This window comes from Leptonotus elevatus, chromosome 15 (genome assembly GCF_054856555.1).
Source record: "Leptonotus elevatus isolate MCC_2025b chromosome 15, RoL_Lele_1.0, whole genome shotgun sequence".
Classification (NCBI taxonomy): domain Eukaryota; kingdom Metazoa; phylum Chordata; class Actinopteri; order Syngnathiformes; family Syngnathidae; genus Leptonotus; species Leptonotus elevatus.
Genome location: NC_141253.1, coordinates 15,431,683 through 15,456,680, shown reverse-complemented (window position 1 = coordinate 15,456,680; position 24,998 = coordinate 15,431,683). Strand labels below are relative to the sequence as shown.

The 24,998-nt window shown below is 38.8% G+C and overlaps 2 protein-coding genes across 2 annotated transcripts; both read right to left on the bottom strand.

Moving 5' to 3' along the window:
• Nucleotides 1–236: 236 nt before the first annotated feature.
• Nucleotides 237–5,863, bottom strand: ccdc152 (coiled-coil domain containing 152). The gene is made up of 8 exons (XM_086097055.1): nt 5,652–5,863; nt 5,378–5,483; nt 4,740–4,808; nt 4,453–4,517; nt 4,248–4,383; nt 2,363–2,490; nt 1,747–1,848; nt 237–1,018 (listed from the first exon to the last, which is right to left on the bottom strand). Exons 1-8 carry the CDS (start codon nt 5,712–5,714, stop codon nt 893–895), a joined length of 795 nt encoding a protein of 264 aa, XP_085953181.1. The 5' UTR covers nt 5,715–5,863; the 3' UTR covers nt 237–892.
• A 1,076-nt stretch (nt 5,864–6,939) lies between these two features.
• Nucleotides 6,940–24,969, bottom strand: LOC147162133 (growth hormone receptor-like). Its single transcript, XM_086096528.1, has 10 exons — nt 24,759–24,969; nt 23,308–23,549; nt 21,450–21,528; nt 13,565–13,700; nt 12,655–12,833; nt 12,292–12,470; nt 11,928–12,072; nt 9,855–9,945; nt 9,560–9,629; nt 6,940–8,914 (listed from the first exon to the last, which is right to left on the bottom strand). Exons 2-10 carry the CDS (start codon nt 23,350–23,352, stop codon nt 8,057–8,059), a joined length of 1,782 nt encoding a protein of 593 aa, XP_085952654.1. The 5' UTR covers nt 23,353–23,549; nt 24,759–24,969; the 3' UTR covers nt 6,940–8,056.
• Between the last annotated feature and the right edge of the window lie 29 nt (nt 24,970–24,998).

Sequence of the window (24,998 nt, the reverse complement as noted above, 5' to 3'; positions counted from 1 at the left end):
AACTATGCATCCGTACATCCATGTTCTATACTGTTCATTCCATGGGCTCAACCATTCACATTCACACCATCACTAAGTAAGAACAGACCAGTGAAGTAAGATAAATGTTCAAAACTATCAAAGCTGATTCCATTGTTACATTTTAAAATATAACATCATTGAATCATATTGCATCCCATCAAGATACATAACATCGTATCGTCTTTTATGAAAGATTACATTACACCAGGTATGAATTGGATTGATGTTGCTGATGATTTGTTGTTTCTTTAGATTTATTAGATTTAATTAATTTGAACAATTTGGGCATTGGAGGGCTTTTACATGTTGTTGCATATTAATAAACAGGACAAACAATACAACCATACCATATCGAATCATAACGTAATCCCACAGAATTGAATAGTTCCACTTGAATATGCACCGTTCTTGAATCGTATCGTTTCAAGATATGTATCAAATCGTCTTTTGTTGGAGAGATGCACACCCCTAGCACCAGTGGTATTAATTTTGAACTCAGAATAGACAGAATAGATTTTTGAATGTCAATTGGTCTCGTGTTTTTCTACTTAGTGCTTTGCCTGCCTGCCTCTTGCCGGTTCAGGTGTCTGATTGGATTAAAGCCTTAGACAAGAATACAGCCTGTTTAACCGTGATCTCAGTAGACTGGTCACCTGCCAGCTTGGCAGTGAAACTGCAAATCAGTGTATGACAGTACACAGCGCATGTGACACGATTATCTTGTTAAATGACCCCATGAAAAGTCAAATACCTGAATTCAAAGAATCTGGAAATGTTAACACCCAAGACATTTAAAAAGTTGTGAAGTGTTGCTTGAACCTTCAGAAGTGGCAGGGCAGAAGCCTATTAGTGCTATTAGCCTTTAAACAATTTAGGTCCTTCTTTTCTTCGAACGGCTAGACAGGCTGGCAATACGCTGGCTGTCTTCCAGTTCTTTGATTCTTTGACGTAGAGTCCCAATCTCCTTGTCCTTTTCTTCCTGAATGAAATGCAGCTTCTAACAGACAAACAAGCAGTCACCAAAACAGGCAACACGAAGAAAACATTTTTCAGAACATTTACTAATATAACAGTTATGGCCTACAATAGTGTTGCTATATTGTTTTTAATCCAACATTTGTGTTCTCTCTGGCCTAACAGTCATAATGGCTGTTTCTACCCTAAGTGGGATGAAGCAAATAACAAAATACAAGCCATTTTAAGCTTTTAAGAGTTGACTAAAGTAAAGGTCCAAACCATCCTTGCTTTAGAGCAGTGGTCCTCAACCCTGGTCCTCGGGGACCGGTATCCAACCTGTTTTCCATGTCTCCCGCAGCCAACACAGGTGATTCATATCATCAGCTAATTAGCAAGCTCTGGAGAAGCCTGATAACGATTCCCACCTGTGTTGGCTGTAGGAGACATGGAAAACAAGCTGGATACCGGTCCCCGAGGACCAGGGTTGAGGACCACTGCTTTAGAGAATAGGTGTCAAACTCCGGTCCTGGAGGGCCGCAGTCCTGCAGGTTTTGTATGTTTCCGTTCACCAACACAGCTGATATATGATCAGCTCATCAGCAAGTTCTGCATAAGCCTGACAACGATCCTGCTGATTGGAATCAGCTTGTGTGGGAAGAGGGAAACCTCCAAAACCTGCAGGACTGCGGCCCTCGAGGACCACAGTTTGACACCTATGCTTTAGAGCATGAATATTGGTCTAAGCAGAATCACAAACAACATACTCACCCTCTTGAAGAAATTTTGTGCAGTAATAACAGAGTCCTGTTGTTTCTGCTGGTGCTGGCTCATCTGAGCAGAATTCTGGATTCTCCCTAACTTTTCACCAAACTACAAACATAAAATTACAAAAGTAGGGTTAGCACGGATGCAGCAATATCGTTCAAAACAAAAACCTAACTGAAGTACTAAATTACTCAACTTTAAAGCAACTTGTATTATTAATATTCAATTAACTTGTCGATGGTCTACTGCTTTGTACTGAGGAGAATGGCATTGCTGTCATTGCACCGGTGAGGCACAATCATCTCACTTTGCATTTGTTGTGTTACTGTTACTGTTGGTTGTTTTACTACTAGTGCAGCGACGTGCAGAGGGCGGGCATCTATTTGAGAGGGTATCCACAGAAATGCACCCGCCCGCCAACCCTCCACCAAGCCAATTGTATGGCCGATCGATATTAGATGAATGCACATGTTGCTGGGGCACAAACTTTGAGAAAGGTCCATTCATACACACTGGTACCTGCTGCTTTAGATTTGTATTTACCATTTTGGCTAGTGGTCCGGTGGTAAGACACGTATCTATAGCATATAAAGCAACCTTGTTGGAATACTTAATTTACCTCTATTTGTAATTTCAGCAGATCGCCTTGCTGTTTTTTCTCCTGGTCCTTCAGCTTCCTGTTCATCTCCTCCATATCCAGATCCCTTTGCTCCAGTAACTTCATAACTTCAGCCTCTTTGGCTTGCGCTGCAGTAATAGAAATTCCACCCGAATATTTGTTTATGCACATACATGTACAGTGTATATATTATAGCTGTGCACGAATGGGTGGTAATTTGGCCATTCGTTTGAGTGGGCATGGCAAATTAATAATTGAATCCTAATTTGCAGTTTTGGATTAAATGGTGTGACATCACTTGAACTGGTGTTTTGTTTACATGGTAACTGTTTAGTACGAATGCGCTTTTGACAGTTTGGCAGTTACAGACTTAAAACGTAGAAATACCAGTTGACACATCTTAAAATAGAATGCGTATGGAGTCCATACTCATGAAATCATAGCTGATTACTTTTGGGGGGTGGGGGGCTAATTAATAAAAAGCTCCAACAACAAACACAAATCCACTGTGTATTTTGATGTACCTGTGCTAGCACCACAAACAACATAACAAGAGACAAGGGTAACAACAACGCTTTAATATGGTCACTATGGTAACGCTTATCATGAATGATACGAGCAACATATTTTGTAAATATAACAGTAAATGTGAAGCCACATTTTTATGTAACTATATTAGCAGTGTCATCCTTAAATATGCCCACATAACAAAGCACCACAGAACTAATATAAAGTCCATGAATAACTCACTCATCATAACGCTAAATCAAGAGTCGCTCACCACAGAGCGCCTCATGCATGGGAATAACTTGTCACCGTAAATCCATAGGCTCTTGTGTTGTCTTATCATTGGGCCTTTTCAACGTTACAAAGAAACATTCCAAATACGTCTGTGTTTTGTACTCATTTTACTAACTAACGCAACCGAGATAATTAGCATCTTGACATGCGTCAAGAGTCCGTCGTCGTAATCCTGTCACTTTCCAAAATAACATATTTTTAAGCCTCGGCTAATCAATTAAACGGAAGTACAGTAAGTTTTTTATTCTTTCAACTGAGCGGCCCGCCACAGCCCGGTCCAAAGTGGCGGTGGTTGTGCAGCACTGCTGTACAGTATATGAATGACCACTTACACTCACATTAATTTATATTCATATATTCATAGTAAAAAATCATTCTGGCAAAAGCCCAGTAGCAGCATAGACTATAATGATGCTAGTGCATCATAATATTTTAGGCCGGGTTCATGTAATTTGACTTGATTTGGCAACAGATCAATTTATGGTTTTGTTGTTCTTAAAGCTCTATTTTCTGTTAATTACAGTTCAACATTTTTACATAACTAATACCTTTGCACTGAAAGTGAAATGAAGTCCTGAAAATGGCTATTGATACCAATAATAACATCAGCCCATTTAAGAAGAAACTGCCAAAAGTGTTAATCCTTTTCAAAGTTTTTAAACTGTTTTCAGTGACCTTTGTGTAGAATATCTTAAATCATTTTTAAACCGAGTGAGAAAACATGCCAGTGCAATGCTCACCACAGTGAAACATACTCCCTTTGCTTGGTGATCAGATTACTTCTCAATACAAATTTGACCTATTCGTCAGGAATTTTGCCACACTGGTTTAAAAAATAGCATCCCAAGTGTGCTCAATACTCAACTGTGCAGACCTCCAAATGTGTGATGCATGAAAGTACGGAACTTCACAGTTGCCTTGATTACTACTTCATTTTCTAAAGCTTATGTGAATGCAATATACATTCTCTACCAGACTAGTGATGTCTCGCATATCATATTGGTGGATTATTTTAGAAAGAGTGCTCAGTGAAAAAGCTCTTAACACAATGAGGAAATGTGAGCGTAATGCCTACTGCTCTTACACTGAGCGAAAGCTTCCTTGTGGGCCTCCTCCACTTGCCTCCTGCACTCCTGCATGACAGTCTCTACCTCCCTCTTGTGGTTGTCTTTGTGTGCTTTAATTTCACAAAGCAGTTGTTGGATCTCAGCCTCCCCATCCTGACAGAAGAACACGATACATCACGCAATAGATACACATTGTCGAATTTCACTCATTTAAAATGTTACCTCTGCTTTTCTTTGATTTTGTTGCTTCAAGATTGCCATATTGCTCTTCAATGTCTCATTTTCCACTAGGGCAAGACAACAAACAAAAAAACATTTGCAATATTATTCCTAGGTCCTACTTTAACCTCACATTTGTTATGTCATACACATCATATACTGTAGCAAACAAAATACAGTATAGTGGGGATCTATATAGAAAGGAATTGACATCCTCTTTGACAAGTTAGAAGGCATGCCCATAAATAACAATACTTTTCTAATACAACACACACACACGGTTGTGTTACCTCTGAGGTTGCACTGCTCCCACAAAGCCTGCTGCAGCGTATTCACTGTGGCAAGTAGGACATCTCTTTCTGAAAGAGTTTGATAAGTGACACAATGCACTAATTACTATAGGTTTATTTCACCTACAATTACTATACAAGTAAAGTGTGTTTGATAATGTGGCTTGGCTGAAAGTGAAGGTATTTTGTTTGTATGTATGTTTTACCATTCACTTTATTAGAAACACCTGCAGAATTTAATGCGTAGACACATTATATCTCCGTTACATTTACCTTATCTAGGTACATAAACACGACAAATTATTAAATAAAAGCACACATTTTGACAGAAGAGAACGCTTACCATAGTTATAGTGCAATGCGGTACTATTGGAGGTTAAGTATATCATTTATGTGTACCTCTCAGACAGTTTGAATAAAAACACGATACACCATCGTTATTTTTGCCGCGTTTGAACTTTTCGTTGAGATTGAGTTGTTTTTCATGTTGTCTATCCAACTAGATATCTGGCCAGTAGTGGGCGACAGATATATGCCTCAGGAAGAAAAAAAAGTATCAGCTTCAGTGCTGTAATAAAAAATAAAAAAAATGGACATATCAAATGGAACACTAGGTTTAAAATGAAACTGGAACTTACCTTGAGTGATTCCTTTCTCCTTAGTCTCATAAAATTTCACTTGTCTTTTGGCGTCTTCTAGCATCGTCTCCAGCATCATGTTTTTCCCATTTAACTCTGTAATTTTCTGTTATTATTAATAATAATTAAAAATATATATATTAGATTGTGACAAACGATGTCCGTCAACGTGAACACACCTTTATTTAGCACCCAGTTTATATTCATTATACTGAAAATGCACGTAGGCTATGCCTATTTTAAATGTTGAACAGTTCAATTTACATGAACTTACATTTTCGAGTACGGTGAATTCCTCAGTTAATTTGTCGAGATTAATTCCATTTGACAGTGCCATGTAGAAGATACGGTTGGAATCCAACGTTAAAATATCTTTAACTGTTTGAGTAAGGGAGAAGAGAGCTAACGTCGTGAGCTAGCTACACAAACTTAAAAGCTAACGCAATAAACACTGCAGTCACAGCTAAGTGTTAGCTCTGAAATGTACGTCTTTTGAGTTTTGAACTTAAAAAATGTATTGGCTCCACCATTACAATTTGTTTTTCCTAAATTGAAATTTACACCATACAATTGAAAATAAATGTATATTTTATTAATAGAACTTTTAATTTCACATGTAACCTACTGTATGAGTAATGTGCAAAAACAGCAGTGATGTGTTATTTAAAAAAAAAAAAAACACTGACTCATCTCTTTTACTTAAGTAGATACAAAGACAGAAATGCACTTCAAAACAAAAGCAAAAATACATGTTTCCATTCAAACAAATGTGAAAACTTGGTATGCCTACAATGAAAAACATAGCACACAAAACGAGCATGGTGCTTGTACAGAGATAAGAAATAAGAAAATAAAACACTGTAGCCTACACAGTTGTGATGCTATAGATGAATTCTGACAAGATACTGTGTACTGGACTCACAAGTCCTGCATGTGATACATTTTGACAGTGTTACTTGCATGACTGACAAAAATACTCCTCTACTTTTATGTTTTGAAGATAAGACTGAAGTTTTGAACACCATAACCGTGATTTTTCGGCTGACAAAGCAAGATATTTACCACACCACAAATCATTTTTGGAGAAGGCATCAAAACATATCCTTAAATTTCTCCATTTATGGGGAACATCGTGTTTCTCAGAATATGTTACATTGCTGATAACGGTTTACGCTTCTCAATGTTTATCTGTCTCACATTCCCAATATCTGTCAATCAAGATCTCAACAGCTTTAGCTTTCTGTAGTTGTCTTTTTTTTTTTTTAAGTGCTATCATCCCCAAAGGTTGAAAACAAAACAAAAAAACAAGTAACAAGCCAATTTTGACAAAGGAGTAGAAAGTACTGTTACAGTAGATGTTTTCAAATGTCGGGAGTAGGATCGTAATCAGGCTCCTACAGAGCTTGCTGATGAGGTGATCATTTGAATCAGTTGTTTGACACATGTGGTTTAAGCAGTTCAGAAAATGGATGGAAGGATGGACACAGTATTTGTGTAGAACGAATTACACGGCACAAAAACCAGACAACAAAAACACGCAAGGAGTACTAGAAAGCTGAGGAAACATTTGTAACAGATGACTTTTATTATAGCTGTATCAAAACAAAGCAGCACATTGCGTGAAGGTTTTGGAATTTAAATGAAAATAGTGTATTTACATAAATATTCTCCCAGAATATGGAATCAAAATACACTATACAGTCTGTAGAAAATGATTTCAGTATATACAGAACCTGTTTATATGAATGACAACATGCATTTTAAGTGGTAATATTGATGTTATCTTCATTACTGCAGCGGAAGTGAGGCCATTAATTAATTTAAAAAAACAAAAAAAGGAAAATTAAAGTCTTTGTCTGATAGCAGATGGATAATAATTTGCTGCGGCGATGCGGACCGAGCCGTGCTGCAAATAACAAGAATCTGCGAAAAATTGAGGTCCCCCAAAATGGCAGTTGCAAAAAGCAAAAAGATCATAAAGAATAAACATCATGCTTCTCGCTTATACACAACCACAAATCAATGTTACATAAATTATTCAGTAGCACAAACCTTAACCACCTTTACGCAAAATAACATGCTAGCACAAACTGATGTGACATCACACATGGCATGGGCTAACACACGTGCATCAACAGGTTACACAGAGGGTATCAAGTCATTAAACTGACCTTTTGGCATTTACACACAATAATGTAAGTTACGAATGCCAAAAAATTGTAGCAGCAAGCTGGCTATTGGGTCAAAAGAGAAACAAAAACATACTTTCAGTATCGCTTTGACTTTTAAGGACCGACAAGTTGGTGACAACACAATAGGACATCTCAAACAAATCAAAACATTAATTGCCCTGACCTCACCACAAAAACAGCAAACAGCCGACATTTGGCGAATAATTGATTTTAAAAAAATATGTGAACAAGCAAATTCATGAACTCTAAAACATCAATGTGTTAACAGTTCCTTTTTGTTGATAAAGTAATACACATATTTGCCACTAGGGGTAGTGTAGACCAGAGGTTGTAGAGTTGGGTAGCAGGATGGTCATCCCTTTCTATTTTAGGTGAAGTGACATCCAACACTGAAGCATTAGCCTCTCAGTCAATCATAAAGACTGTTTTAGGAGTTTGTCTCTACTGTTGACTGAATAATTTTAATTTTAGAAAGGTTGTTGCAGGTTTATGGTGTAATACTTCCCAAAAGGTCGGGAGTCAGGTAGCCATCTGGTGTCGGCATGACTTTTGAGACTGTCAGCTGCTGGGCAGGTATTGAATGTGGTGTTAGTACAAGGCTGTTTTGCCTGTCGACATCCTCTACCATGGTATAGGCAGGAGTTGGGGGAAGGCGGGATGTGAGAGTTGTAACTGACTCATGGGAAGGTTTTTGGTAGTCTTCTGATGATGAACATGTGATAGAACTCAAGTCTTCCCCTGTTGAACATAAGTCATTGTAATTGCATGCAGGCAATGATAGACACATGTTTCCTGCATTGAGCTCTGAGGTGTAGGTTTCATGGAGCTGAAGATGGTTCTTGTCCTCATGCTTTTCTGCTGTTTTGATTTCTTTGGCGTCTTTGACCGTGTTCTTCTCCTTCTCATCCTCAGGCGACAACAGCACCTTGCCACATGGCTTAACCTCGCTTACCTGTGTGTACAATGCCTCTCTGACAGGCACCTCAGATGGAGGTGTGGGGCTTGGGCTTGCAGAGCAAGGTTCAGAAGCAGTAGCCGGCTCCTTATTGCGGATTTGATTTGTGACAAGAGAATGGGAATGTGATGTTTCCGCATCACTGGCAAGATCAGGATCACAGCAGCTGGCATGGCCTGAGTCATCTTCCCTGAAAGCGATGGAAAGATGTGAACAGTTGGAGAACAAAGATCGATCCATGAGAAAATCCGTGTCCAGGTTCGTTAGTCTGTCGCCCTGCTCTTCAAAGTCCAGATCGATGAATTCCACCCAGGGGTCATTGGTGTAAAGCTCTGGCCTCAGATCAGGTGGGGAGCCCAGGATGGATGTCAACTCCTTTAGCTTCCCTTTCTGTGGGATTAGAAAAATATAAATTTGATTCAGAAGTTGACAACTTTTGTATGATAATCACATCAAATATATCAATAATGATATACACATACAATGCTCAAAAAGGGGTCTCGCCTTGTTAACATGGTATTTTGCCATGAGAACATCTGGGAAAATATTTTATTTTTACATGACAAACCTAAGGTGCCCGCTGTTGAAAACACCTTTAACGGCAGGTACCACAGAGCCACTCAAAAGAGTAAAACAACACTGTCACAGAGATCTCAAAAGCAAATAAAGAGCTGGGAACTCATGGGTCAGATAATAAGTTCGGTGCTATGCCCTCATTTGTGGTGATAAACATTTTAATTTTAATTTATATACATTTGAATTGAATAATTATTCATGTACAGTTTTTTGTTTCTTCATTTTTAAGTGCAGTGTTAATATGCAAACTGTGCTTAGGCCTACAAGAGTGCTGCATTTTAGTCATGATAGTAGTAATTGAAGAGCTAAGTACTTTTTTTTTTTTAGGTGGTACTTGGTCACGTTATTAAGTGATTGTTTTCCCTGTTATTTGGGATGAGAATGTATTTTTTCCATTGCCAAGCATTTTTGCATGAAAAAAAAAAAGTCTAAAACCAGTATTAAACAATGCATGGATACCTTGAGCAGTTCAGGGTCAATTCCTCTTATTTTTGGTCCAGGAACAGGTGGTAGAAGAATGAACATCAACCTTTAGAAAGGAAAAGGGGAAACTGTCAAATGCAAATATAAAAAGCATATCTGATCTGGAACACTGTTGGTTTAGTGCTAAATATATTTATTACTCAAGTTCTTTATGAACATTGTAGTTTTTCAATGACAAACCCAAAAGTTCAAAGTGTTACTGTGATTGAAGTGGCATGGGGAAAAACATACATATTGTACTCGCATATAATTGTTATAGTTATTTACTTACTTCTCTTGCTGTGATAAGATGACCAACATCAGGATGGCTACCAAGCACAAGGTGCCAAAGATGAGTAAAGCCAGCAAAGGAAATCTTGATGCTGTAAAGGTATGAACACACTGTATCATACATTTTAGTTTGTCAAAAAAATAAAATAAAAAAAACTCCTGGAATGCCCGTGTGTGTGTGCATGTGGTTCAGTACTCAAAAATACTATTTATACTATTACAACAGAGTGTAAATTAAATTTCTCATTTGATGATTCATATTAGTACAATATATTAAAACACATTTAAACATTTTAACAATTAAATCACCAATACTTTCGTTAGCAGAAACTACAGTTATTGGCAGAAGTGGCATTAGACATCAACAGTGATTTTTCTTTAATTCTTTCTACAGATCCAAACAAAAAACAAACCTAACACTGCCTATTATTTGCAATCAAAATCTACAGTAAAACAAAACAAAACATTCTAATCTATCAATGAATCAAACTTTATTTATCAATCAAACTTTGTTTCTATAGCACCTTGCATACATTAAAATGCAACTCAAGGTGCTGAACAATTAAACATCCATTTTACAATAAAACAATAAAAAAAAAAAAAACTCCCCCCAACATCTCCATGATCATACCCACACACCACGCACACACCACACAAAAACAACAACATGGCGAGGCAAAGTGGGCTCCAGGTGGTACCGTCACTTGCCTACGATGCAGGTTGGCGTGGGTTCGCTTCCCCGCCTGGGAGACCATGTTTGTTTGTTTGCGTGTGAGCGAGTGAGTGTAAAAGAAAAGAGGAGAAGAAACAAAAACATGGCGAGGCACAGAGAAACCATGTGAGGAAAGGCACCCACACTGAGAGGGATGACAGCCCAACACCACAGAGAACAGTGTCATTCCAGAGACCCTTTAGCATTTCTGAAGCATCTGTTTTTGTAGTAGGTATTACTATGATATCCCTATATGTAGTGTTGTGTTGTATAGGGTTCTTATGAATTGTCCCGTCTGTTTTCCTATGAAGTTATCACCTTCCTAACTACCTACACTAACATCTGTCTAATGAAAAATCTTGATGTTTCAGTGGATCTGTCATGGTGTGGGTTTAAGGGTTGTTTTTTGGTTTGTGTTTTTTTGTGTTTTTGTTTACTTTTGGTGCCATTGTGGCCGGTTTTGTTGTTTTTTCCTCGTCTCCCCTTGTCTTGTTAAGTGTGATCATGTCCACCTGTGCTCATCTACTCTCCCTCTTGTGTCAGCCAATCAGTGCCCTCAGCCAGACACACATTTAGCTCATTTTTGCAAAGTGAACAATAGCACCCCCGCAATTTTAGAGTATATCTATACATGTATTTTTTACTGTGTGTTCTTTTTAACAAGCTAGCAAATTATATAATATGTATACAAACCATATAGTTTAAAAGTAATATTTAAACAACAGAAATACAGTAATTCCCCATTTGATTAGAAAATGGTTCGGTCAGCCTCAGCCCTCTACTCCCACCCCTGTTGTTGCATACAAGCTGAGCATGCATTGATTGTCCTCCAGCGGTACCTCCCTAGTGTGACTGTCTAGTCCAGTGAAATTGTAAGTTCCTTACTTTCACCAGGATGTGAAAGGTTTATTACTCTACCGCTCAATACCAACACATTATTTTCATTACTAGTCTGCTTTTGTTTTGTTTTTTGCTGTTCAGTCATGCTACTTGGTAGGTAGTTAGCTGAAGTGTTAAACAGTGCAAAAGTCAATTAGTTTTGTTAAATAATGTTTTATATGAAGTGTCTGCACTTCACCCATATGCAAGACTGTACATGCAATATTATTTTTCAGATTTAAGCGCATTTCTTTTTTGATGTGTATGCATATATATATATATATATATATATAGTACAGACAAGCAATATATAGTCAGAAAACAAACAAGTCCAAGGTCCATTTTTGTTCTCACTGTAAACTGTGGTGAGCTGGTTTACTCTAGAAACATGCATGTTGTAAATGCGTATGTAGACGAGCTGTTGTATCAAAAAGAGTACCCTTTCCCATAAATTAGAGTAAGGATGTGTTGTTGTTTTTTTACCTTCAGATGGGACGTAGACAAATATAGAATCACTGAATCCTCCAAACTTCTTCTCGCCGTGCTTTTTGCAGCGGACTCGAACTTCATAATTGACATTACTTTGAAGCCCATATAGGGAACGATGTGTGGTTTTTACAAGCTCGGCCTGTGGTCAAAAGAATAGTCACATTTCAGAAACAATTTTGTATTAATAGTTCAATTATTTGGTATCATTAATAAATAAGGCAACAACATAACAAACAACTTGTCTAAATGGAAAACAATCGTCTTTTAAAGTACTGGTATTAATACTTTCTAAGAGAGCATATAAATATATCATACTAAAAAAAATATACAGTATATACAAGGCACATTTAACACCCACCATATACCAGTGTTCTGAATCCACTCTGCAGTGTTGGACTTCATACTGCAACGTCATCCATCCCATCTTCACATCTGCAGAAGGAGGCGGCTTCCAACTGAGCATTATATCATAGAAGCTCCCAGTCACACTCACATTCAGCATTGTCCAGTTTAGGCCGAGAGGCGGATCAGGTTGCACTGCAAGGAGATTTTTATTATTATTATTATTATTATTCCTGCATGATATTTTTGTCAAATTATTTTTCCCATGTGCTTCAGGAAAGGTTTAACTAAGAAATCAGTGGCACTCTGGAAGACGTTTGTTTGAAATCATGTTTTTAAAACTGGATAATGATAGCGAGCAGTCTTGCATTAAACTTACCAATGTCTTGAACATTGAAGTGTTTCTCATCATAGAGAACGGTTTGATCTCTTGAGCGGAGCTGAACGCTGTAATCTATCCAGACAGATGTGTGGTTTTCACTGAAGAAACACTCGTTTAACCTCTCTGTGGAGTAATGAGGACACTCACTCCACTCTTTAGAAGATGTGTGCAGTGGACTACAATGATGGGAAACAATACAATACTAGTCACAAATAAGGAGAAAGAGAATGTTAGTCATTTCCAATCAGCCTTTTTTGTATGTCATGAAATCAACTTTGACCGACATAAATCATGTTATGACTGGTGGAAGGCATGCAGTTAAAAACAGCCACAGACATGATTGCTCTCAGTGCGTACATATGGTAGCAGGACCCCTGAATGAACCGTTTAGATCAATCATGTTTGCAAAATGTTAAATCTCTGTCTCCGGTTGACTTCAAGTAGTAAATATTTGGGTTGAGTTTAAATGTGAAGTGGACTTTTTGTCTATTATGTGAGTGTGCAGATAGATGGCCCATTTGACAACTAAAGCTTTGATGTAAAACTAGCTCTAGTAAAAAAAAACTAAGTCAGTGAAAAGTTGTACAATATGTAAGCCGTACTTTATATTAATTCTATCTTATAAATGTCAGGGCAGAGCTGTAAGGTATAAATAATAATTTTTCAATTATTTTTTTTAAGCAGACAGATCATGCTAAATAATTAGGTGGTAGGGTTAATATCGCTCCGCACTTCAATTTCTGAAAATGCACTGATTTATGAAGTTGCCAGTAAAGTGTGTGTAATTTCCATTTCATTGAATGCATTATTTAAAATAATAATAATAATAATAATACATTTTAGGGACTATGCCACACACTGTTGCTTGGTTGTCACTTGTCAATCCAAACAGAACGTTTCTACTTACATTTTGGTAATGTAGAATAAGCGCACATTTTCTGGCTTGGAGAGGTTCTGCAATGTACCAACTTCCCATTTGCAGTGGAAAGTCTCCATGTTGGTGGACACACAGCTAGTGAGATGCGGGTACTTAATGGGAGAGTCTAGAAAAGCATAAAAGGTAAGGACAAGAGAGAAATGTATTTAAAAAATGACACAATACAATTTTATGGCTTTTGCCTTGGTGGGAAGGTCAGCTGTACTTTAATGGAGCAACTGAAGCTAAGTCGCAGTGCAAACACTCCCATCTTCCTGGAAGTCATTTTACTGCTCTTCAATGCAAGCTGCCACATTATCCCCACACTCCGAAGCAGCTATTTTCTGTCTACACTAGGACACATTTTTAGATCTAATTTCACAGGCTATATGAGCTCAACAAAAATGGAATCATTCTTTTGTTAGTTTCTGACTACTGTAGACATTTTTGTTCTGTTCATGCACACTGAAGCATTGAGCAAACATTTACCAGGGAATATTAGCCACCAGTAGTTTGCTGGGTTAATCAGTTACTAGACAGCAGCACATTAATCAGAAACCTAGGCAAAACTGGTATGTTAGATGCTGCTGATTAATTGGTCTAAATCACTGCTTCACAAACATTTTCATCTCTAGACACAGACTTCCAAAAACATATATTTAAAACATTGATAGTAGGGCGGAACAATTCCGTTCACCCCTCACTGGGGTTTCATTTCATTAAACCTTGCTTACAAATAAGTGAAAAAGAGTTCTTAAAACATCATTCCTAGCTTTGCCCCTAAACCTATACTACTGCCACCTGCAATTCCAATAAACTCAAATAAAGCTGTCTTTTCAATGTCATTAAATGTGTGACAAAAATAACACAACATTCTTGAAGAAAGAGAAACACTCTGATGAAGAAGAAGATCCTCTTTTTTTTGTCATGTACACACAAAATTTGACCTCGGCATTTGACCCATTACAGTGAATACATATTGGACCAAGGGGGTGCTTGAGCGCCTGGGGAGCAGGTTCGGGGTATCAGTGTCTTGCTGATATACACTGCAGCCATGTGCCTGGGGGGGATGGTCTTGAACCAGGGTCCCCCCCCTCAGTAGCGGGTGACAGTCACTTAGCCGCAGCTGACCATTATATTTTTTTGGGGCCTATGTTGAGATCTCAAGTACTGTTACAAACTGAATTACCAGCAGCAATTAACTTGTACAGCCAATTATTCGTTTACATTCACATGCAGGCACAAACATCCTGGCAAACCCACTTTCTTTTTGCACAAAAGTAATAGGTCTGGACTCGGACAGGTTAAAAGTAAACCGTACAAATTCATGTATTTGCTCCGTGAGCAATGTCACTCTTCGGTGGTGGAAGTCCATCCTCATAAAATTCAAAATGGCGAGTAGGAAAGACGATGGTTTGTTTCATTGAGCATTAAACTCAGTTAATTTATCGAGCATAAAAAAATCAGCCAATCACGTAATTGCATATTGTTTATATAGTGCAGTGTTTTTATTGTTGTTGTAAAACTGCTACCTAAATAGCTTTCTATAAGGCAATGAGTTTAGGTTCTGTGGTGGTCAGAAACTCTGTAAACCACCCAAAAATATCTGCCCCTGCACTTAACAGCAGCTGAATCCCATCTCAGAACCAAAATAAAACAGGAGAAATCTGTCAAAAGCGGGTAATTTTTAAAGCAGTGACTTGGTGGTAATCATTTGATATGTTCATAATTTGAACCTTGGCACAGAGTAGAAAGTGGAGGTAACCATTTTTTCTTGTATAAATGAATTACCAGTATCTTTATTTTCCACAATTTTATGAAGCAAAATGTTGCTTGCTTATATTTAATTTGCATCTTTGCATATTTAGAAAAGCTCTACAACATATAGAACAAAGTTATTCATAGCAAATGTCATTGCTAGTATGTGCTGCGGGCTGTTCATAAATGGACGTTGGGCCACATATGGCCCCCGGGCCATAGTTTGGACACCATTACCATAGAGCCACAGTTTAATGACAATTAAAATTGTAGATTTTGTAGACTCTTGCTAAGCAACTAACAAAACGGATTTAAATAATTTAATTCATTGTATTATATATACACTATATATTTTCGTTTTCAGTTATTTTATTGTTACGGGAGAGTTAAAGGACATTCCAACTCTTCTGTATGTCCTTGATTTTATAAAGTAATGACAATAAAAAATCCTTAAAAAAACAATGTCATTCACCTATATTGTCCCATGCTTGACAGATGTAATTTATATTATCAGCAAATTCGCCTGTTTACATTTCTGGGAAAGCTGCAGCAGTTAGCCAAACCCAACATTGCCAGAGGGAACGATAATAAGTCTGGATGAGCCAAGTACTGAGAAGTAAAGTGAGAACAAGATCTGAGGTAACACTCAGTACAGATGATTGATAACTCTGCTTGGCTCCACAAGCTTCATAAGGGGAAGAGTGCCAGTGGGTAAATATAATCTGTTTACTACATGACAAACTACTACTTGGAAAGACACAGCGTAGAGGATGCAGGGAAAGATCCATATTATTTATTTCCCCCAAGAGTGCTTTCCTGTGTTCTGTCCTTATACTACAGCTTCCTCAGACAGTCCCAAAACATGCAGTTTTTAAAAATCCACCTAAAGGTGTTCAACAAATGACCATTCCTCTATACAAACATACAATACATACATTGGTTATCAAATTAGTGGTACAATACAATGTAAGGTTTATTACACAGTTGCCCTAAACTAACTGTAATGGTCATTACAAAAATTCATCCATCCACGCTATTTATGTATTTTCAGAAGTAACAACAAGCTTGTGTGGCTTTTAACTCACACTTGGGAGGAGGAGAAAGACGTAAGATGCACATTTGCAAACTCCTACATTGCGCTCCTGGGGTACGTAAAGTGAACAAGTACAAACAAGGTTATCATGCTAGGTGGACAGCCAAAGAATAAAAATGTGTTTTTAAAGATTTATCGGCACAGCAACATCACCTCTGAGCTTGCATTGGGCCATCGGAACAAATGAAAGAATTTGGCCTGACGACCAGAGCGAACAAGATGAGTGGAGCATATCATTAATGTAGTGCAGGTACAAAAACAGACACAATTACTTAAGAATGAAGAATAGGAAGCCAAAAGAAGTTTAAGGGTATCAGCAGCATTATGGATTAGCTGTAAATAATGGCTATGATCCCTAAATAAAGAGTAAGGTAGTGATCAAGCCAAGCTTGACAAAAAGGTCCAGAAATGATAAAACGAGTTGCACTTGTGTCAGTTGTCTCAATTATAAAACAGATTAATTTGACAACTGCACCAACTAAATATAATGACGAAATTGTCACAGGGAGCCCAAATGCACATGAGAAACATCACTAGACACACCAGAGCGAACAAACACCACCACTTTCTTGATTTATATTTATTTATTTGCTGTGAATGAAGACCACATTTTACATGTGGACCAGCGCATAGCATCGTGAAATCCTCATCTCCCGGTAACCTGGAGTTGGATTGGAATACATTTCTGTTTGCGGTGGCTGTGTGAAGGAAGTATAGCAATGAGCTAATTTTAGGGATGCTCCGATCGATCGGCCACCGGTCATGATCAGGCTGCCGATATTCGTGAAAAAATACGTGATCGAAATATTTAATCAAAACCTTTTATTCACGATCAAAAATCCGATCACTCGCAGCTCATGCTTTGTCACCTGTAATGTCATGAAAAGGTACGTTGCGCGGGAAACATGGAACATTGTGTTACTAAAAGCTAGTAAATTTAAGTTTTTCAGTTATTTTTGACATAATTCTTTTTTTTCTCTTTCTTTTTTACTTAATAGTTGATGCATTGTGCCAGCAAAGGTTTTGTAGTAATTCTCTTGAATTAAGTAAATATTGTTTTTGTCTAAAATTAAGGTGATTATATAGTTGTTGTTGTTTTTTCAGATAATATAGCCAATGGCACTCACTCACCATAAATATATTGGGGGGGAAAATACAGATAATCGATCTAGAGGGATTACACTCTTCAGCCTCCCTGGTAAGGTCTATTCAGGAGTGACGGTCCGTTGGGAAGTCGAATCTCGGATTCAGGAGGAGCAGTGTGGTTTTCGTCCCGGCCGTGGAACAGTGGACCAGCTCTACACCCTCCGTAGGATCCTCGAGGGTGCATGGGAGTTCGCCCAACCAGTCCACATGTGCTTTGTGGACTTGGAGAAGGCGTTTGACCGTGTCCCTTGGGGTGTCCTCTGGGGAATGCTTCGGGAGTACGGGGTACAAAGCCCCATGATACGGGCTGTTCGGTCCTTGTACAAACAATGTCAGTTTGGTCCGCATTGCCGGCAGTAAGTCGAATTTGTTTCCAGTGAGGGTTGAATTCCGCCAATGTTGCCCTTTGTCACCGATTCTGTTAATAAATTTTATGGATAGAATTTCTAGGCGCAGCCGAGGCGTTGAGGGGGTCGGGTTTGGTGGCCTCAACATTGCATCTCTTCTTTTTGCAGATGATGTGGTGATGTTGGCTTCTTTAAGACGTGATCTTCAACTCTCACTGGAGCGGTTCACAGCAGAGTGTGAAGCGGTTGGGATGAAGATCAGCACCTCCAAATCCGAGACCATGGTCCTCAGTCGTAAAAGGGTGGAGTACCGTGTCCGGATCGGGGATAAAATCCTGCCCCAAGTGGAGGAGTTCAAGTATCTGGAGTGGTAGATCGACAGGCGGATCGGTGCAGCGTCTGCAGTGATGCGGACTCTGTATCGGTGCGTTGTGGTGAAGAAGGAGCTGAGTCAAAAGGCAAAGCTCTCGATTTACCGGTCGATCTACGTTCCTACCCTCACCTATGGTCACGAGCTGTGGGTCGTGACCAAAAGAACAAGACCCTGGATACAAGTGGCCGAAATTAGTTTCCTCCGCAGGGTGTCCGGCCGCTACCCCTCCACGTTGAGAGGAACCAGTTGAGGTGGCTCGGGCATCTTCTGGTTCAAATATCTCCTGGACACCTCCCTGGAAAAGTGTTCCGGGCATGTCCCACCGGCGAGAAGCCCCGAGGACGACCTAGGACACGCTGGTCTGGGAACGCCTTGGGATCCCGTCAGAGGAGCTGGTTGAAGTGGCTGGGGAGTGCAAAGTCTGGGCATCCTTGCTAAAGCTGCTGCCCCCGCGACCCGACTCCGGATAAGCGGTAGATGATGGATGGATGGATGGATCGGCCGATCTTACTCACAGCTGATCGTATTGGTATCGGCAGCATAAAACCCTGACCGGAGCATCCCTAGCTATTTTATCTATTTTCTATGTCTGTAATGTTTCACAGTGGACGTTTGTTGGTGCTCTTACCTTCTTTATTGTAAACACACATACGGCTATGCTCACCCTCCCTCCCTTCCCGCGATGCATTTACAAGCATACAACACAACCTAGTTCGTTACAGTACTTTTGTGTGTAGCGTGGCTGGTCGGGTTAGTGTGGAACAGCCAACTATTAAGTTGATGACTACTTATTGCTACCACGCAAATTTCTGATAGCTAACATTAGCATGATTATTTTGATTTGAGCATGTAAAGCTACCTACTAGTCCAGCAGGAAAAGAGCCGAGCCCCGCAAAGGCAGCGTCGCTTGGAAATCCCCCATCGTCTTTCATCTCATGCGAGTGAGTGAAAGCCGGGCCAATATTAATCCTGTACTGTGCTTGTATCCAGGTAGGCTACCTATTTTATTTATTAGTTTGACTCCTCAGGCAAAAATCTTTGTTTCCCCATGACAACAGCAATCGCCCATAGATGTTCAACTTGAGTACAAATGGGAAAAGTGGGACGTGACGTATGCCGTAAAGGAGTCTGCACATTTGTAGTTATTTGTGTGTGGCAGTGTTCCGACCACCCTCCTCAAAGTTGTTTTGTGCAAGTAAAAATGGTACAGACCCCCTCAGGCCTTGACAAAGCTTCTATTAATTTAGCTGTAAGTCAATGTTTCATCAGCAGAATTATGAAAATATGAATTGAAGGTTAAAAATTTAATGAGTGGGGCTTTAATCCAGTTCTGCTGTGATCGAGAGATAAGGATCTGTGATCCACCACGCCAAATGTAAGATATTGAAGTGCCAGCAGCATACTTCCCTACAGTCGGGTCTCGGAAGCAAAGAACGTCATGTGAAAATTAATAACAAGCTTTGTATAACCTGTATTTACTATACAACTTTATTTTGATTAGAGCGCCTTGAAAATGGCTGTGCAATACTATACTAAACACGTGGGCTATTCGTAAGAGCATATATTTAAAGTCAACCTGCAAACTGAGCAGACTGCATTTTTTTGTTTCCATGTCAAAGTATTTGGTTGCTCAATCACACGAGCGTACAAGACTCTCAGCCTGTTCACAATTAAAGGCCTCAAGACACATTCTGAGATTACTCTTTCTGAATCCAGAACTTGAGAAGTAAACATGTTTACAAGGCAGTTGGCCTTTTTCACCTCACTTTCTTTTTTTTCATTGCACTTTCTTTTTTTTCCTGCAGTCTTAAGGGTGAAAACAAGCATCCGCCTTTATTGTATTTTGATTAGTCCAGATGCATTTCCTCCTAGCGACTTACAGGATAGCCAGAAATGGCTTGTTTTTTTTCCTGATTTATTTTTGGACAACGCCTTCTAGAGCTAATTATAATAATTTATGGCTTCCTTTGTTTCTTTGTACTAACTTTATAACAATTACAGTGTGCCAAACAGATTCTCCTTTAAGTTGAACTTTCTATTATCTTTATGGTGAGCTCGCAACCTGATGGTTCTGGTCGTCTCAGAAGACATTTTGTCTCTCATCTGAGCAGGCTTTGTCAGTTCATGCGTTCTTCTAATAACCTAATTTAACTTAATTTATGATTGATTACTGTTAATTAATTTTGAGTGGCACGACTCTCCCAGTTTAAACAAAGTAATCCCACTGAGAATGGATGCCTGGCTTCCTGAGTGACAGAAACAGTGCCATGCGGAGCTCTTATTCAGTCCTCACTCATTTATTTTAAGTAGCAAGAGGACTGGGAAAAGAAAAATGTTTATTTTGGGTGACTACTGCTTGATTGAGAAAATTAATGATCACTTAATCTTGATTTAAAAAATAAATTATACCTCAACAATTAAAAATAAATTAAACATGAAATGCCATATTTGACCCAAAGGAAAAAATGTCAGATAAAAATGGCAGCAAAATGCATAATGATAAAACTTTACATTCCAAGACATGAGCCAACCGCAGTAAAAAATATTTTTCCTGGCCAATGTCAATATCTGGAAAGCAGCCGTGAGACACTCAGTCCAGCACCAGAAAACGTTTGCTACAAAAGGTACAAAGATGCTGATTTCTGCTTCACATGCATTACAGATTACATGATAGAAACCAATTGTGGCCATTCCTTAGAGAAGAAGATATTCTCTACCCTAAACAGACAGTTACATAACAAGAAGCAGCACAGAATGTCAGGATGTGAATGGTCAATGGGGACCTAATATGTCTGTGGATAAAACAGGATCCATGTTCACAGGGTTTTTTCCTACCCCATTATGGTAGAGTGGTCGCAAAGTGGAGGCTCCGCCCTTTAAACAACTCGCCATTGTTAGAGATCTCTTTGCTTTGCAGAATTCCTGGGAAGCCACTTCCCTAGAAATCTGCCGGCTGCTTTCCATGTGGAGGGTTTTGAGGTTGCGCAACACATTTTACCACTAATGTAGGACTCTCCAACCCTACAATCTATATGATATTCTCCCCTATTATGCAACTTGTCTTGTATTAAAAACAATTTTTCCAAAGTCTTATGGTATCTTAAACAAATCAGACAAAAACAATAGAGAGTAAATAAATCCTTATCTGTAAAAACATACCTTTGTAAGAAGCGGATTCCAATGCTAAGGCAGTGAAGCAGTGAAGAAAAAGACAGAAACCAGCAGCCATTATGTTGATCTGCGGGGAAAACATATGGCAAATGTGCTCAGTGTCCAGAACAGCCCATGTAGTTGAATCCAAACAGCACAGCACATCTGCACTGAGCGTCAGGGGCACTCAGTCCTGATTTGATTTCAAGAGTACGCAAACTAGAATACACTCCACACGCCCAAAAATAAATAAATAAAAATCGTACCCCACCAAAAAAAAGTTCCCTTGACACCCATCGAAATTACCTGTCAAGTTGGTTTTGCACAACAAAATAAAGTCAAGTTACCGTTACTGAGCAACAAGCTCCAAAATTATAAATGGAAATGGAGGTATCAATAAATGGATAGGCCTATCAATTAACTTCAGCTTAAATTTGACCCCTGTGGAAATATTTTGTTGTTGTTCACTTGACCAATTACATTGTCACTCGTGAAACAGTCTGCATAAAGCATCCACATTGGAACACTGATAAAGCTGACTGCAGAGTAGTGGGCAGACAACTACCTCAGACATGAGATACTTCACACATTATGACAAAACTTGTGTAAAGACACATATTTGGATGAGACAGCCATAAATACAAAATAAGTCAACACAAATAAATCTTTATAATAATATATATGTGTCCCAACTAATCTAAACACAAAATTCTGATTAATATTGTGTTTGTGAAATATGGATTAAGCAGAAAATTCCACGAGTTTTTATCCATCTCACGGGGCGGCCATTTTGCCATTTACTGTCGAGTCGACCGAAGATGACATCACAGTCACTCGGGCAAAAAACAATCACGGCTCACCTGTTTTCTGACATTGGTCATTTGATATTTGCGAGCTCAGCCATGATTGGTCGTTACAGGGCCCTTTGCAACAGTCAGCAAGTGGCAAAATGGACACCCCCTGAGACGGGTGGCTTTTGCCGCTTCATTCATATTTCACAAATGTAATATTCACCAGAATACCATGCTTAAATTAGTGGGGATGCATTTAACATATTATTGTAAAATATATTTTTGGGTTAACTTCCTCTCTAATAATGAAATAATCATGGCAACTTATTGTATTTTCCTGTATATTTGAATATACGCTGTCTGAACCAGATCTGACCTTACGTGACTCCCAAGTCCCCTCCAACTGAAATGGTTTAATAACCTGAGGGGGGAATTACATGCCACAACACATATAGTAAATAATGCAAATTACCTCGCCATTCAATTATAATGTGGAGATTTAGGGGGACGTTCCTGGGTTATTATCCGCCACGTTAGCTTGGAACTTGGTCAAATTGCTATGATGTGCTGCGATGTGTGATACCATACTTTTTTTTTTCATTGTAAAATACACGTGTGTTGAATCTGCTTCAATAGGCCTAATCAGTATTTCATTATAAAGCAACTTTTAGATTAGTGGAACAGGCACAAAGACACGATTTGCAAGCAAACAAATGCTCCAACACGGGGTAAATTCAAAACAGGTGTTTTTGTTTTTGTTTTTGTTTTTGTTTTTTTGTACACGGTGTACAAACTCCGCCTGTTGATAACATTCTGTTTACATCCACTATAGTTTTCAATGCGAGACGAATTTTCACCTTAATGTGCTGTCGAGGATTGTGCAACATTCCGAGAAAAGTAAAAACAATAACAACAGAGTTTGGGTTAGCTTGCCTTGCCAACTTGCCTTTTTATAGCATACTACCAAATCAATGAGTTTTACGACTATTATGGGACACTAGATGGTTAAACTACGGAGTAAACATGCAGAAACATGCACACAAGAGAAACACGAGAGCTGATTTCAAGTCACTCACCGCTGAGAAGTGGAAAATAAGCGTGTCACATCCGCGCGATTCCATTGGTTTTGTTGTTTCTGCGCCACAAGACTTGAAGACTGAACTTCTAGGAACACTAAGGAATTGCCTATATTTACAACCGGGAAGGTCCACCTACGCTATGTTGAATAGAAGTCTGTGAAGTGAGGACACAGTGCTGCAGCAGTTCAAAGGGAGAGTTGAAGTTGTGCGCGCCATCTGTTGGTGAAATTTGGGAAGGGCTAAAGGGGGAAAAGGGGAAGAGAAGACGTTAGATTTCCAGGAACTTAGAAATACGACGTGTATGAAGCCAACAGGGCAGTCGCCAGAATTTTAGGAATTCTTAAGAGTACTCCTCTTAGACGGAGGACCTGCACTCATGAAACAAGGACAAGTCCTTATTTATTTGTCCATTTTCCATGTCCTACCACCTCTATGTGTATGGCAAAAAGTTGGGGGATATTTTTCCATACTTTTATTTATTTGTTTGTTCAAGTGTTCAATGTTTCAGTAGCACTACTTTTTGCACAACTTACTCGGACAAATGTTTACAACTTGTGTTTAAGTGGGGCTAACAGTCCTCTTCCTCATGCTGTTCTTTGACCTCATTAAGAAAAAACTACACTTCCCATGAACAACAGTCAAGGTGAGGCCTTAAACAGGATGTTCTCAGAGGGAGGTTGCCACTGCCCTTAGTGTCATGTCTCAACAGAGACTCTGGAGGAGTCACAGAGAGGCATAGAAGTGGATGTTCCTGTAAATTGTCATGGACAAATGGGGCAGAAGGCGGTCTCTGATTGTGCAATTCACAGATCTGTGATCTCCCGTTCCTAAATGTTCCTTATAAATGTTCTTTGTCTCATCAGTTTATTTTTTCTTTCTCTAGTCCGCTTCCAGGTACGCATAGTTCTACAGGTCGCCACGCTAGACCACTCTACAAACGTATCCACATAATAGACTTTTCATTGAACAATAAAACTGTTGCCAACTCTGACTTAGTGAAAAATAATACAATAATAATAATGTATGTTAGTTTAACAGATTTTAATCATGTGCAACTGATGTGCATGTTTGAATTCCATACAGTATATTACAGTACATGGACTTAGCATGAGCACACAAAAAAATCCCTCCTACAAAGGTCATTAATTACTTTTGGATGACATGAGAATGCTTGGGAGCCAGTCCCACTTGTCCAGCATTAGTGACCTCTAACCTCACAAATGTTTTTCTAAGGAAAAACATCCAAAAATCACACTGAATCTTCCCAGAAAGTTCTCACATAAGAGTGGGTTATATCTGTAAAGGGAATAAATAAAATCAATATTCTGTTTAGTTTTGTTATAAAGTGTTAGTAGACTGGTGCATTAAATATTTGTTGTGCTTTATATCTGACAAATGCATACTTGTTCTGTGTGTTTTTTAATTCAACAATATAAACAAATACGGACCTTTGTCCTGTTCCAGCACACTCCGTTGCTGAAGCCTCTGTTCAGAAGAAACAATTATTACGCAACGGACGAATGCAGCACATGCATTCAATTAAGATTCAAATATAAAAATAAAAAATAAAAAATCTTGAAATTAATTTGTTGTAAGACACACTCAGAAGAATGATATTTAATAGAATATGAATGGAAGTCTTAGGGCAAAAACACACTGAATTTGTTCCTGACTCGCTATGTGTACTC

Coding starts and splice junctions, on each gene's coding strand:
- ccdc152 (XM_086097055.1), bottom strand. CDS start 5,714: ATGGCACTGTCAAATGGAATTAATCTCGACAAATTAACTGAGGAATTC. Junction 4,518..4,739: donor GGAGCAGTGCAACCTCAGAG/GTAACACAACCG, acceptor GTCTTGCCCTAG/TGGAAAATGAGACATTGAAG. Junction 1,019..1,746: donor CACAAAATTTCTTCAAGAGG/GTGAGTATGTTG, acceptor TTTGTCTGTTAG/AAGCTGCATTTCATTCAGGA.
- LOC147162133 (XM_086096528.1), bottom strand. CDS start 23,352: ATGGAATCGCGCGGATGTGACACGCTTATTTTCCACTTCTCAGCG. Junction 13,701..21,449: donor GGAATCCGCTTCTTACAAAG/GTATGTTTTTAC, acceptor ATGCTTTTCTAG/ACTCTCCCATTAAGTACCCG. Junction 12,073..12,291: donor ATTCAGAACACTGGTATATG/GTGGGTGTTAAA, acceptor TTTTGACCACAG/GCCGAGCTTGTAAAAACCAC.